The sequence below is a fragment of the Nematolebias whitei genome, chromosome 10 (assembly GCF_014905685.2).
Source record: "Nematolebias whitei isolate Nwh7 chromosome 10, NemWhi1, whole genome shotgun sequence".
In the NCBI taxonomy this organism is placed as follows: domain Eukaryota; kingdom Metazoa; phylum Chordata; class Actinopteri; order Cyprinodontiformes; family Rivulidae; genus Nematolebias; species Nematolebias whitei.
The window spans coordinates 20376426-20389972 of NC_056507.1; the positions used below are offsets into that span (position 1 = coordinate 20376426).

Here is a 13547-nt window from a genome sequence, read left to right on the forward strand (position 1 = left end):
CCCACAGACCAAAAACATGCATGTTAGGCTGTTTGGTAACTCTAAATTGTCCCTAGGTGTGAGTGAGAGAGTGAATGGTTGTTTGTCTCTATGCGGCCCCGTGATGGACTTGCGACCCGTCCAGGGTGTACCCCGCCCCTCGCTCAGTGATTGCTGGACATGGGCACCAGCGACCCCCGTGACCCAAAATGGAATAAGCGGGTAAAGATAATGGATGGATGGATGGACTATTTCTATCTTAACATTTGATTCTCAACCTTCCATTGTGTATCTGTTCCCCCTTCCTGTTCCTCTCAAACCCAGCCGGTGGAAGCAGATGGCCACTCATTCTGAGCCTGGTTCTGCTAAAAGTTTCTTCCTCATTAGGGAGTTTTTCCTTTCCACTGTCACCTTCATGCTTGTTCAAGTTGAGAGTCTGCTTCTCAGATAAATAATGGCAAATTATTATTTTATATATGAATGCGTCTGTTCAGTGTCCTGAGATGACTTCCGTTGTGACTTGGCGCTACATAAATAAACTGAATTGAATTGAAAAATACCTGCTGTATTTGTTCAGACTTGGTCTTCTATTTTTTCTTGATATATGTCTTTGTTAAGATGATAAATGAAAATCAGTGTACTATCAGTGTAATACAAATTATTTAAATAAAATCCACAACTTAATTTGCTCTCACATTTACAACATTTAAAGAAAACACAAAAATTGAACAATATTGCAAAAACTGTGGGTCTTAGCAGTCAATTTGTATGTTTTTCACACGTCAGACTTCTGTTCCTCTGCTTTTCTGACCTTTGAATGTCTGTTTATCCCTGATCTTGTGATTCTTCCACAGCAGGCCTGGCCCAGCGGCACCCAGCAGATCCTTCTGCCTCCAGCATGGCAGCAGCTCACCCATACCTCAGTCCAACACGCCACCGTCATCCCAGACTCCATGAGCAGCACTCAGACTCTCGCCAACTGGAGGTGAACGGTGCTACTTTGCTTTTCTCTTTGCGTCACACAATCTTATGTTAAATTGACACTGAATATTATAAAATATTATTATACTCTCATTTTGTTAAATCCACATTTCTTGCCGATTTATTTAAATAATCGACTAAAATTTTCCAACATGTTATTTTAGAACTATTTGAACACTTTTAAATTCATACAAACATCACCATAGTCAAGTCTGTGATAACAGAAATTTTAAATCATAAAGATTTATAATGTGGTTGTCCAAGACCTTTGTACGTGTTCTTTGTTCTCAATGAATAACCACCCCAATAATCAATGGTTCTTTCATGGTGACGGGGTATTTGTGCACGTTGGAACCTCATGTGGAGTTGAGCCTGTTTCTGAAGTAACCTGATAAATTGGTAAATGAGAGCAGGATATCTGCAGGGAGGTTGGGGGGAGCAGGTATGTCATCTATATGTATATATGGCTGCTGAGGCTGTGTATGCTTAGAATCAGTCAGAGCTGTCCATCTGTGGCAAGACAGTCCCCCTTCCCTGCGTCTCCCTCCCTTCCTGTCCAGTGGCAGCTCTGTGTTCTCCTCAGAGAGAATGTTGGGAAAGTGTTGCACCTCCTCTCTGCAGAGTTATCTTTCCACAGCTGCTGGTGTCAGCCCCTCTGCCCTCCCTAGTTGCTCGCTCATTTTTTCGCCATCGTTCAACCTTATTCGAGCAGTTTGTTGCTGCCACCCGCTGGCCTCTGTGGGACATGCTTCATCTGATCTTTATTTCTAACCAATTTTATTGATTTTTTAAAATTAATTTATTCATTCATTAAAAAAAATTAATAAATAAACAAAACAAATTCATAAAAAAAAACACTGAATGAAAAGGGTGCAGAAAGATAAAGACAAATCTTATAATATCTGCCCCTTATTTAAAATAAAATATATAAAATAACTTTAAACAAACAATAACTTGGGCTTGAACATCTCCAAAGTGAAAACAAAAACATCAGGCATCCTTCACATGGCACCATACTTTCCTAACAATTTTAACTTAATCCTCTTTTAAACATATAAATTGTTTTATAAATATGGAACAATCATTACATTAAACAATATATACAAAGCTTTGTCATTCAGAATCTCTTTTACTTTATACAGTAATGCAATTGATTGAGCTATTTTTATTCTTAAGTAATTTACATGAGCTTCTCATCAATAACAACACCCAAAATTTTATTTCATTAACTCTATGAATTTCAATACTGTCAATTTTAAATGGGACTTCGATAATTTTCTTTATATTACTAAATATCATGTAGTTTGTTTTTTTCTAATTTAATGATAACTTATTAAGTTGCAACCAAGTTTGTATTTTGATTTGTTTCAGTGTGGTATTTTTACAAGCATGGCCTCTTCACATGGAGATTTTTATTGCTGTAACAAAAATTGTGTTATATTTCAGGAATTCCCACCCTCATGGAAGCCACTATAATCCCATTATGCAGCAACCAGCCTTGCTGACTGGTCATGTCACTCTCCCACCCAACCAAACTCTCAATGTGGGAGTGGCGCATGTCATGAGGCAGCCCACAACCAATAACAACTCATCTTCCAAAAAGAGCAAACAGCACCAAATGTCCTCCAGGTACTCGAGCATTCAGGTCATCTTAGACTCGCTGTAAAAATAAGCACCACCACGAGTTATCGCTTTTATTTTATTTTACTCTCCGTCTTCCTTTCAGGAACGTGTCAGCCTACGAGGTGTCGTCCTCTCAGGTGGTGCTGTCGCCGCAGCGCTCCAAGCGGGTGAAAGAGAACACGCCTCCTCGTTGTGCTGTGCTGCAAAACAGCTCAGCCTCCAACTGCCCGCCCGCACTAGGATGCGCTGGTGGAGGCGGGTGGGGGACTAATGAAGCAGAGCAGGCTTCCAGCACCACTCGTGACCATCAGCACCAGCACCACGTCCCCAGACAGACCATCATCATCCCTGACACACCCAGCCCTGCGGTCAGCATCATTACCATCAGCAGCGACACGGACGAGGAAGACGAACAGAAACAAAATAACAGGTTAGCTTTGGATTTTAGAGATTTATGTGGCAGATGTGCTTTTAATGGGATTTTTTTTTTAATTATTATTTGAAATGAAAAGGGCTTGAAACATTTATAAAGGGCAACAATTTTAAATCAGCAAGGATAAAAAATAGACACATTTGATTTTTGTTTAAATATTCCAGTAAAGCATTAATTTTTAGGTCAGTATTTAGCTTCAGGAAAAATGTTGGCTGTCTACATAAATATGGAGAAACATATACCCCCTCTTGTATATATCTAGCTACATTTTTACTCAAAAGACCAGGATTCGATCCGGCGACTTTCTCACTGAGAGGCGGCAGCTCTACCAACTGATCCACTGTGCTGCCCCCTCTTATATTTATTGTTGCCATTTTTTAGTCAGTATTTTATGAAAATTAGTTTTGCCGTAGTCACATAAAAAATGTCCCCTCTGCAAGATGAACAAAATGTGACCAACTCATTTAAAATGTTTTAAAATGGTGCCTATATAAAAATATAAAGCATTCATACTGTCTGTTCTCTCTCTCTTAATTTTTGCAGCTCGTCTTCTAAACAGAGAAAGAATGTCATCAGCTGTGTGACGGTCCATGATTCACCGGAGTCTGACTGTTCGAGCAACACCAGTCCCTACACTTTGCAGTCAAGACGCCACCACCATCACCACCACCACCACAACAACAACAACAGCTACGACACAAAAACTACCATCCTAGATAACTACAATAATGGGAACCCACGCACCATCATCATCCCCCCTCTTAAAATGCAGAACAGTGAGGTCTTGAATGAATGTGAGCACCTGATGTCAGGTAAAGAAAGCAACTTGATGAAATGCAGCTTGTTAACATGTGGTTAGATACTATGGGGTGCCGTTTGTAAAGTTGCACAGTCAAAATTAACAGCAATATTTTTGGTTTATTTAGACTTTCCTAAGAAAAAAAATTGGGTTTGTTTTTTCAAAGTGATATTTTCACCATGTTATTAATTTATAAATGTCAAAGTTCGAAACTAAATATTTAATTTACGAGTTTACAAACTAAATACTTAACTTGAAAGTTAAGTTAGCAATATATTTAGTTTATAAACTAAATATTTATGTCCGAGCTAAATGTTTAATTTACAAACTAAATTTTAACTTGCAAGTTAAATGTTTAATTGGTGAACTAAATATTTAGGTGTAAATTAATTATTTAATTTCCAAACTAAATATTTATTTTCCAAGTTAAATATTTAATTTCCAAACTAAATGTTTAATTTCTAAGCTAAACATTTAATTCCTAAAGTAAATATTTAATTAGCTAACTAAATGTTTAGCTCAGACCTAAATATTTAACTTGCACGTTAAATATTTAGGTCTGAGCTAAATATTTAGTTAGCAAATTAAATATTAATTTGGGAAATTAAAATGTTTAGTTTGGAAAATAAATATTTAGCTTGGACATTAACATTTAGTTTGAAAACTAAATATTTAGTGTGGCGCTAAATATTTAGCTTGCTAATAACTAAATTGTTAACTTGCAAGTTAAGTATTTAGTTTGTAAACTAAATATTTAGCTTGTAAATTAAACATTTAGTTTGGAACTACGACATATATGAATGTATGAGTAACATGGTGAAAATATGACTTTGAAAAAATAAACCCATTTTTTTTCTTATTAAATAAACCAAAATATTGCTGCTGATTTTTGACTGTAACTTTACAAACGGCACCCCCTAAGATACAGCATTAAAGTGACTGTATTTGAGTTAACCAGATTTCTCACTTAAGCAGATGGAATGAATCATCAGAATTCATCTTACAAGTTGAAATCCTCCAATGGATCTGGCAATAATCACATACTGGGAGGCGTAACTGGAGGTGTTTCCTACCGGCAGCAGCGCTCAGGGCCACACCCACTTCAGCAGCAGCCTCTCAATCTCAGCCAGGTATGCTGAAACAGGAGTTGTTATGACCTCAGGTACTAGGGGTGTAATGGTACACCAAAGTCATGGTTCAGTATTTACCTTGATATGAGGGTCACAGTTCAGTACGAGTTTGGTAAGGCAGAAAAATGTAAAATAGTAGTGTTTTGATGTTGTTGTTGTGTTGTATTTTTCAAATAAATAATCGCTGACAGAAGCAGGGACAGAAAAACAAGCCACTTTTGCAAGTGGGGAGGCATTAAGGTAACAGCAGATTTTAAAAATTAATAAATGAAAATACAATAAAACAAAATCAAAGAGTGTTTGCTTCACTTAATTTCGTACAAAATAAAAAAAAGCAACACAGAACTGAAAATTGTCGCACAACATGAAAATGCAAAACGATTAAAATGTGAAACACACACCTCACTTCTCGGCCGGATGAATGCAAGTGTAGGAAAATGGTGCTTGATATCAGGGACAATGAATAAATGCACAAATGACTGTTGATTTATGATGCAGCTGCTTGCCATGCAGTCCTCTAAGATCAGTGACACCACAGAGCCTGAAACCAGCAGTCAGGTCTTTAAGCTAAAACATGTTATTCCGAACTAAGTTCTAATGTTAAAAATCTTGGTTATTTTTGATCAGGACATGTCTTTTATTCCCCACATTAAAAATGTACTAGAACCACCTTCTTCCACCTGCGTTATATTGTTAAAATTAGAAACATCTTATCAAAAAATGATGCAGAAAAACTGGTTTGTGCATTTGTCACGTCTAGACTGGACTATTGTAATGGTTTGTTATCTGGGTGTCCAAATATTCTTTAAAAAGTCTTCATTTGATCCAAAATGCTGCTGCCAGAGTCTTAACTGGAGTTGGTGGGAGAGATAATATCTCTCCAGTTTTAGCTTCTCTCCAGTGGCTCCCTGTCAAATCCAGAATGGAGTTCAAAATCTTACTTCTAACCTACAAAGTTTTCAACAACCTAGCTCCATCTTATATTATAGACCTGATTGTTCCATATTTTCCTAACAGAGCACTTCACTCTTGGACTGCAGGCTTACTTGTGGTTCCTAGAGTTTCCTAAAGCAGAACTGGAGGAAGATCTTTCAGTTATCAGGCTCCTCACTTATGGAACCAACTTCCAGTTTTTGTCCATGAGGCTGACACTTTGTCCAGTTTTAATACTGGGCTTAAGACTTTCCTTTTTGATAAATCCTATAGTTAGGGTTGGCTTGTTATGCTGCCATAAGCTTAGACTACTAGAGGACAAATTGACCTCATTTCCTAAAATTAATTGTTGCAATTGAATAGTTTTCTTTTGATACTATTTCTATCTTAACATGTGATTCTCGACCTGCCATTGTGTATCTGTTCCTCCTTCTTGTTCCTCTCAAACACAGCTGGTTGGAACAGATGGCCGCTTGTCCTGAGCCTCGAGGTTTCTTCCTCATTAGGGAGATTTTCCTTTCCACTGTTGCCTTCATGCTCAAGATGAGAGTCTGCAATGGAGTTAAACTCAAAACAGTCTGCTCCTCAACAAAAAAGGTTGAATCATGTCATCTGGACTTCGTTTTTTTGTTAAAAAGAAACGTTTCGCCCCTCATCCAAGAGGCTTCGACAGTCTGAGGCCTAGCCATCTGGTATTACCCAGAAGCCACCCTCAGTCTGCTCCTCAGTTAAATAATGTTATTAACTTATTTTTTATGTATATAAATGTTTCTGTTCAGTGCCCTGAGATGACTTCTGTTGTGACTTGGCGCTATGTAAATAAACTGAATTGAATTGAAATTCAGCGGTTATCTCCTATGACAGATTTATCGCCTAGTAACCTGCATCAATCCCAAACATGTGTTGAACTATCACAATAAGAAAACTTGTTCCATCACACCATATTACAGAGTTAAAATTATTTTCTCTATGTAAGTATGTACTGGTAGCTAATGCTTTAAAGAACTCATGTAAGCTCTTTAGAATGACAATAACATCAGTCCAGCAGACTTTCTAAAACATCTGTCATCTCCTCCTCCTCCAGGCACAGCAGCACATGGTGGCTGAGCGGAACGCAGGACATCGGCGACAACAGGCCTACATCACCCCGAACATTGCTACCCAAGCCCAGTACTCCTTCCATCACAACAGTCCATCTCACGCAGGCAATGTTCACCCACATCTGGCTGCCACACACCTGCCCAGCCAGCCACACCTCTACACCTACACAGCCCCCACTGCTTTGGGCTCCACCAGCACCGTGGCCCATCTGGTGGCATCACAGGGGCCGGGGCGCCACGCAGTCCAGCATGGGACCTACCCCCCGAGCATCGTGCACCAGGTTCCGGTCAGCATGAGCCACCGCGTGCTGCCCTCGCCCACCTTGCATCACAGCCAGTACCAGGCCCAGTTTGCTCACCAGGCCTACATCAGCGCTTCACCTGCCTCCACCGTCTACACTGGATACCCGCTGAGCCCCACCAAGGTTAACCAGTATCCTTACCTCTAGAGCAGACACTGACACTGGAGAGCCTGACACAGAGCTGCTGCTTCCTTTCAGCGCCCCCATCCCCCAATCCCACACAGAATTCCCATCTACACCCTTAACGTCCTCTCCTCGACCTCAGACATAAACAGAGACAGAGGAACATGCAATCCTCATGGAACTGTCATGTATAACTTGAAGAAAAAACAGAAAGACAAAGAAAAGTACGATTCATAGCTTCTTTTGAAGGGAAAGATGGCTTTTGAATTTTAGAGGGGTACAGTTCAAATTTTACTTTTTTTTTTTCTCTTCTTTAGGAAGGGCCAGATTTTGCTTTTGTTTGCCCACGTTTTGCTTTACTTACGAAAAGAATTCTGGCTCGTTAGTTTTACGAGGAAGTCTGAAACAGGTGTTTAAGGACAGCAAAGGTTTTCTGTCTTGTTTCCTTTTGTTTCCCCCTCGTAACATTTGGAAAATGACTGTTGAACAGGGATTAATGACTGGAAGTTTGGAATCCTACAAGTTCTTTTTTTGGGGGGGAGGGGGGTGAAGATGAAACTACAGAAACCTGCTGCTCTTCAAAGAAAAAAAAAATGATGGCCTTGAACTGTCTTAGTATTTCCAAATCATTCGTGTGTGGGGAAAAGAGAAGCAACTCCACCCACTCCAGCTTCTTACGTAGAGAAGTGCTCCTGGAAATATAACCTACAGAAGACAAGAAAACTTTTAGTGTATTTATATATTTTTTTGTTTGTTTCACTTTTATGATACTTCAGTTTTATGTAGGTGTCTTAGCTGGGCCCCATTTCTAGAATGTAGCAGTCTGCACCTGTTTTTTTTTACCCGTATACTAATGATTTTACTTGTTCCTCTTTTTTCAATGTAATTGCACAAAGTGGTTATAATAACATAGGCATGTACAACGTGATTGTCTGTGTGTGCTACTGTCAGCCATGCGTGTGCAGTTTATCTCCTCAAAACCCTCTTTAGTCTTTCGAATTTGATCATTGTTCCCTCGTAGTGCCTTACAGATTTAACGACAGTTTACTCGGCTTGGATCCTGAAAGCCTCAAGACTATAGCTATACTTAGAGAGACGTGTTTCCCTGGCTTGACACCCTAATCAGGGCAGTTGTAGCTTTCTTCCAGGTGTAGGCTCAGCCCTTGCTGTTTCTTGCCCAAAATGACAGCATACTGCAGATGATGGAGATTAGTATCGAAGCAGATATCACGCTGAGCTATTTTATTACGTGTGCATGAGATAACTTGCCTGGCGTTCTTACCAAAGTCATAGAAAAATTCTTTGTTACATTTGCTCTGGACATCTACAGTATGTAAATATGAAAATGTACAGTATAGCTGTAGCTGTTACACGTGAGTTTTGGTATAACGTTTCAATCACAGAAGAGGTTTTCTTTCAAGGTTAAGAGCTAGTCTGAGAGAAGGGCCCGACAGAAAGTGATTGCTGCCATGAGGTGGATTCTGTTAGGCTGCAAACTGCTTGGCTGCAGCGAAGAGAGGGGACGTTTGAGAGAGGTGCTGTGTAGGCATGAGGTAAGGGGCTGGTTGAACGCATAGGGTCTGTTTAGGAAGGGAAACTCTCTTAAACGGAACTAAAATGGGAGCAAGTTGGCAATGAGCAGGTTGATAGTAACACTGAGCCCAGGTGGCTGGTAGGTAGGAGGCGCAGCGAGCGCTACCTCACCTGAACGCACACTTTTGTTGTCTTTTGCTGTTGGAACAAAAGATGATTAGAGGTTGATTTTTAGAGTTTTCTGCGTCATTGTGAAGCTACGATGAGAGAACAGAAGGGAAATGTTACAGCGTACACCTGGAAGGGCACCTCGTGGATGGTTTGTTGCCACTGTCCATTTGTCTTCGATCCAGGTACACCACAGACATCGCCACGCCAACCACACGGGATACCTGAACACTTAGAGAACCAATAGGGCTGTCGCTTTGTGTGTTTGCTGCTTGATTTAATCCAATTCATTTTCTCCTACCTGATTATACAAATAATCCCCCCTGTTCATATTTTGTGTTGAACATGGGCACATGAGAAGTGCTGGTGGTTTAGTGAAAGGCTTTCCCCCCATCCTTCATGTTTTGCCATAGTACTTGCATTTTGAGTTCTTTTTCTTAATTTAACATCTTGACATTTTTATGATGGCTGTAGTAGAAGTTGTGTTTATTTTTAGAGATTGTTGCAATAATTCTTGTGGATGTTTTGTCAAACTGCGTGTGTGCGCAAGTGTGAGTGTGTGTTTTTATTATATATGTCAGGCTCATTGTGAACCCTGATGTACAGTAATATTTAGTATTCCATGGAGGTGGGTGCACCTGTGTAAAGTGTTGCAACACTGCTGACAACAGAAAGTGGTTAACTGATGATAATCCACTGGGGCTCTGTTAAGATTCATGCTCGGCTTGAGGGCGCAGCACCCAGGTCTGAAGTCCCAGCAACCCCTTCAGGGGCACATGGAGTTGTCTTTTTTCCTCCTGGTACTTTCATCAGGAGCTCTCCATCAGCCCCAGCATGCAAGCCCTGGGTCCAGGCACTTGAAGATGTGATTAGAAAGTATGTTGCTAGTTACATCATTTGTCCTATTTTGCTGTTTTCTTTTAATATTATTATTATTATTATTATTATTTGCTTTTATGTATTATATTTCCATCATTATTGTCCAAGCACACACATACACGGGGGGTGGATTTTCCATAAAATTATTATTTGTTTCTCCTCTGTAATGAGTTGACTACTGAAACATTCCACTGTTTGAGGGATTTTAGCATTGCCCACTACTGTCCTGCCCCCCCCCACCCCCACCAACGTGTCCACATGGGGATAGTGTTGTCAAACGGAGACTTTTTTGCTCATCCCACCAAAGATTTTAAGAGCTCGCCCACAGCACGGAGCAAGCGACCCTCCACAGCATCACCACGAACAACCAGGCAATAATATCTAGTCTCATCTTAACAGGCTTAACTTTTTAAGAATGCATCGTTTAACGCTATGAAATGCATTTTAAAATATATTTACAAGATCAATGAGGATTTAGCATACTTTATGCATACAGCACAGTCTTTTATTTGTGTTTCATTGTGTTTTTATTTCGATTTTTTTTAAACACCTGGCCCCCGTTTAGATGAGTTCTAACTTATTAAACAACTTCTCCTCACATTGTTTTATTTTCTGGTGTTGATGTCGGAGCTTTATTGCTGTTGCAAGAAAAATTAATTTGTATTTTAAAATAAAAGGATTTCTCAATCGTGTGCCACGGAATGGAAAGAAAGACCGGAAAAGGTGAATAATCAAAAAACGTAACAACTATACCTTTAAAATCATGGTCACCTGCACAAAAAATGAATGTGATATGTGATCCGGCTACATTGGAAATGGCTTTAGTTCATTTTCAGTTGGTGATCATTTTTTCTTTCTTTGTCCATTGTTTGCGCTCATGCATTAGGCAATAATGTTAAATCTGCTCTCCAGCGTATATGAGACTGATCATGTAATGTTACCACTATTCTTGTAATGAGGAGATAGTCAGTGATTCCTTTTCTTAAATGAAACAGCCAGTCATAAGATGAAACAACGTGCATCATTGTGGAAAATAAGTTCAAGTGTGTGATTCCTTCGTGTGCGTTTCTGTTTGACATAACCAATGTTTTGTATTTTATATCCAGAAGGGGGAATTAGAAATGTGAGCATAATCGTAGATTGAGTGACCTTACAATTACCAAAATGTGCTTAAGTAGCGAATTATAATGTTGGTGTTGCAGAAGTGCGAAGAGCCTTCCCATCGAGCAACTTTATTGCCTACTGCCTTCCAAATAACCAACAATACCTCCAAGCTTTAAGGTGACATTTAAATTAGAGAAAACAAAACAAGGCAGCATTTCCATTTCTCCCGATCAAGCTGGTCTTTTTTTTTTTTTGTTACTTTCCTGTGAAATGTACTCAAACTTCCCTTTTGGAAACACCGACAAACATTCCTGAGATTGTGACACTGCAACATGGCTCATATTCAAACAAAGTCATGTAACTTTCAATTAAAGAAAGGTGTCGGGTAGTAATGAACTCTTAACTGCTAAAAATTCTAGTTACACAAACATTCTGAAAGCCCTTTTGGATGCATGTCTTTTAAAAATGATTTTTATTTCTTTGTTAGGGGGTTTGCTTTTGTTGCTGGTTATTCCTCGAGGGGATTCAGGGTGGGGCAGTCATGGTTTGATGCCATCACAAACACGATACATACATGTTATAATTTAAGAACCAAAACTGATTCAAGCATGATTTCCCACCACTTTATCAGCTGATAACAGCTTGCAAAGGAAAAAAAAAAAAGGTTTATCTCCATTTATTTATTTTTGCTGTGTTTTTAGCTTGCAAGGAATATAGGCCCTGATTTAAACTGAAACATGTACCATCTGATCTTATTTTTGTAATAATCTGAATGTTGTAGACCAAAGTTACGCTCATAACTAGAATGTCTTGTTTTCACTGCAAACCTTCTTTACCAGCGAAGACGTCAAAGCCCAAGAATCAATTCATAAAATAAATCAGAGTAAATTAGTGTTTAACAGCTACTGATGATTCAGTTTAACATTTCTAAGGACCTAAGAGTGCATCAGACCCTGACCCCCTTTTTGTGTCCATTGCTGTATGTTTTTTCTTTCTTCAATGTTGTAATATTTCCTTCTTTGTCAATGAAGTCAATGTGTGCAGCAGTATTTCCTAGTAATCTTCTCTGTTAATTGTCTTTTCTTAAATTACTTTTGTTTATTGGGGAGTGACGTCTCATTATTTCAATCTGTTGATGTAGCGTTTTATGTATTCCCTGCTCCTTAGCCTAACATTATCAAGTATGTTACAAGAATGGATATTTTACTGGCTTTATAGAATGTTTAAATAAATATAATAATGACAATAAGAAAAATGATTAATTAAACCTCCTAACAAGTCGAGTACATTCTACTAAGCGCTTGTGTTTCCATTATGATGTTGTGTGCTTCTCTTAATCATTTTTGTTGTAGGAAAGCTGAGTGAATTTATATTAGGCTTTGAGGAAAAGGCGTTTATGAAACCATTGTAAATTTTACTGGAGGGTTTTAAGAGACAAACAGCTTCATCAAATAGAAGAGTATAGTTCTTTTAATTGTCCTCTTTACTAACTATAGGATGAGAAGGGGTTGCATTGTGGTGAACTATGTTATAGCTTGTTATTCACTGTTACTTTTGATCATTTTTTCGGTCTGAGAGGTGAATTGAGTTATTAATGAGAATTTGTATGCTCACATATGCATATTGTATATGTGTAGAAATGTAATCACACTTTGTCTTGGATTTACATTAAACTTGTTAAGTCACGGCACCAGTCTCTCGTTTCCTGCTGTGGTGTGTTTCTGGTGTGGTGCATACCCCAGATTGAGTGTATGTGCCTATGACAGGCTTTTAATATTTATCTCACATAAAAATGTGTAAATCCGATGAGAAATTCTTAATTGTGTTTTGTATTAACCAAGAAGTTAAAGAAACGCTGACAAAAGAAACTCTGCAGACGTGTAAGTTTTCCATTTGCATCAAGACATTTTGCTTTTCATTAAGATTATTTTAGTTTTTATTGGCACACCCTGTAAGTCTGGGTTATTAGAAAAGAACCTTATCATCATCATCTAAAAAAAAAAACAACGTAATTTGACCCAGTTTTGTAAGCAAGCTCAGAAAGTTTCATGCAATTACATACTAAAAATTGCTGAGTTGTTTAGATAACTAAATTGCTGGGTTAAAGATGGTGGTCAGCAAACTGGTCCCTAGGCATTCCATCTACAACTGGGTCAGAAAGTTTAGGCCATTAGTTGGGTCGTAGATGAGCCACGTTGGAGGAAGTGGAACAGAGAGCCCTAAACTCCTATGAGGGAACAACGCCAAGCCATTGGTTCCGATATGTGGATGACACCTGGGTCAAAATCCAAGCTAAGGAAATAGAAGCGTTCACCAGACACATTAACTCGGTCGATAACAACATCAAGTTCACCAGAGAGGATGCAAACGACAACAAGCTGCCTTTTTTGGATTGTTTGGTTCAGATGGAAAGAGAGGACAGCCTCAACATTGAAGTTTACAGAAAACCAACCCACACAG

At 38.9% G+C, this 13547-nt stretch overlaps 1 protein-coding gene across 2 annotated transcripts in view; it reads left to right on the plus strand.

Moving 5' to 3' along the window:
• The window catches only part of hipk2 (homeodomain interacting protein kinase 2), a 70789-nt gene extending 62988 nt beyond the window's left edge, over positions 1 to 7801 (plus strand). Inside the window, exons 10-15 of one of the 2 annotated variants that reach the window (XM_037683444.1) lie at positions 834 to 964; positions 2407 to 2589; positions 2687 to 3013; positions 3560 to 3828; positions 4788 to 4945; positions 6963 to 7801. In XM_037683444.1, the coding sequence (XP_037539372.1) occupies positions 834 to 964; positions 2407 to 2589; positions 2687 to 3013; positions 3560 to 3828; positions 4788 to 4945; positions 6963 to 7427 (1533 nt within the window). In that variant the 3' untranslated portion in view covers positions 7428 to 7801. The remainder of the gene's footprint in view (positions 1 to 833; positions 965 to 2406; positions 2590 to 2686; positions 3014 to 3559; positions 3829 to 4787; positions 4946 to 6962) is intronic. The other variant, XM_037683445.1, reaches the window with a different exon arrangement.
• Positions 7802 to 13547: the final 5746 nt, after the last annotated feature.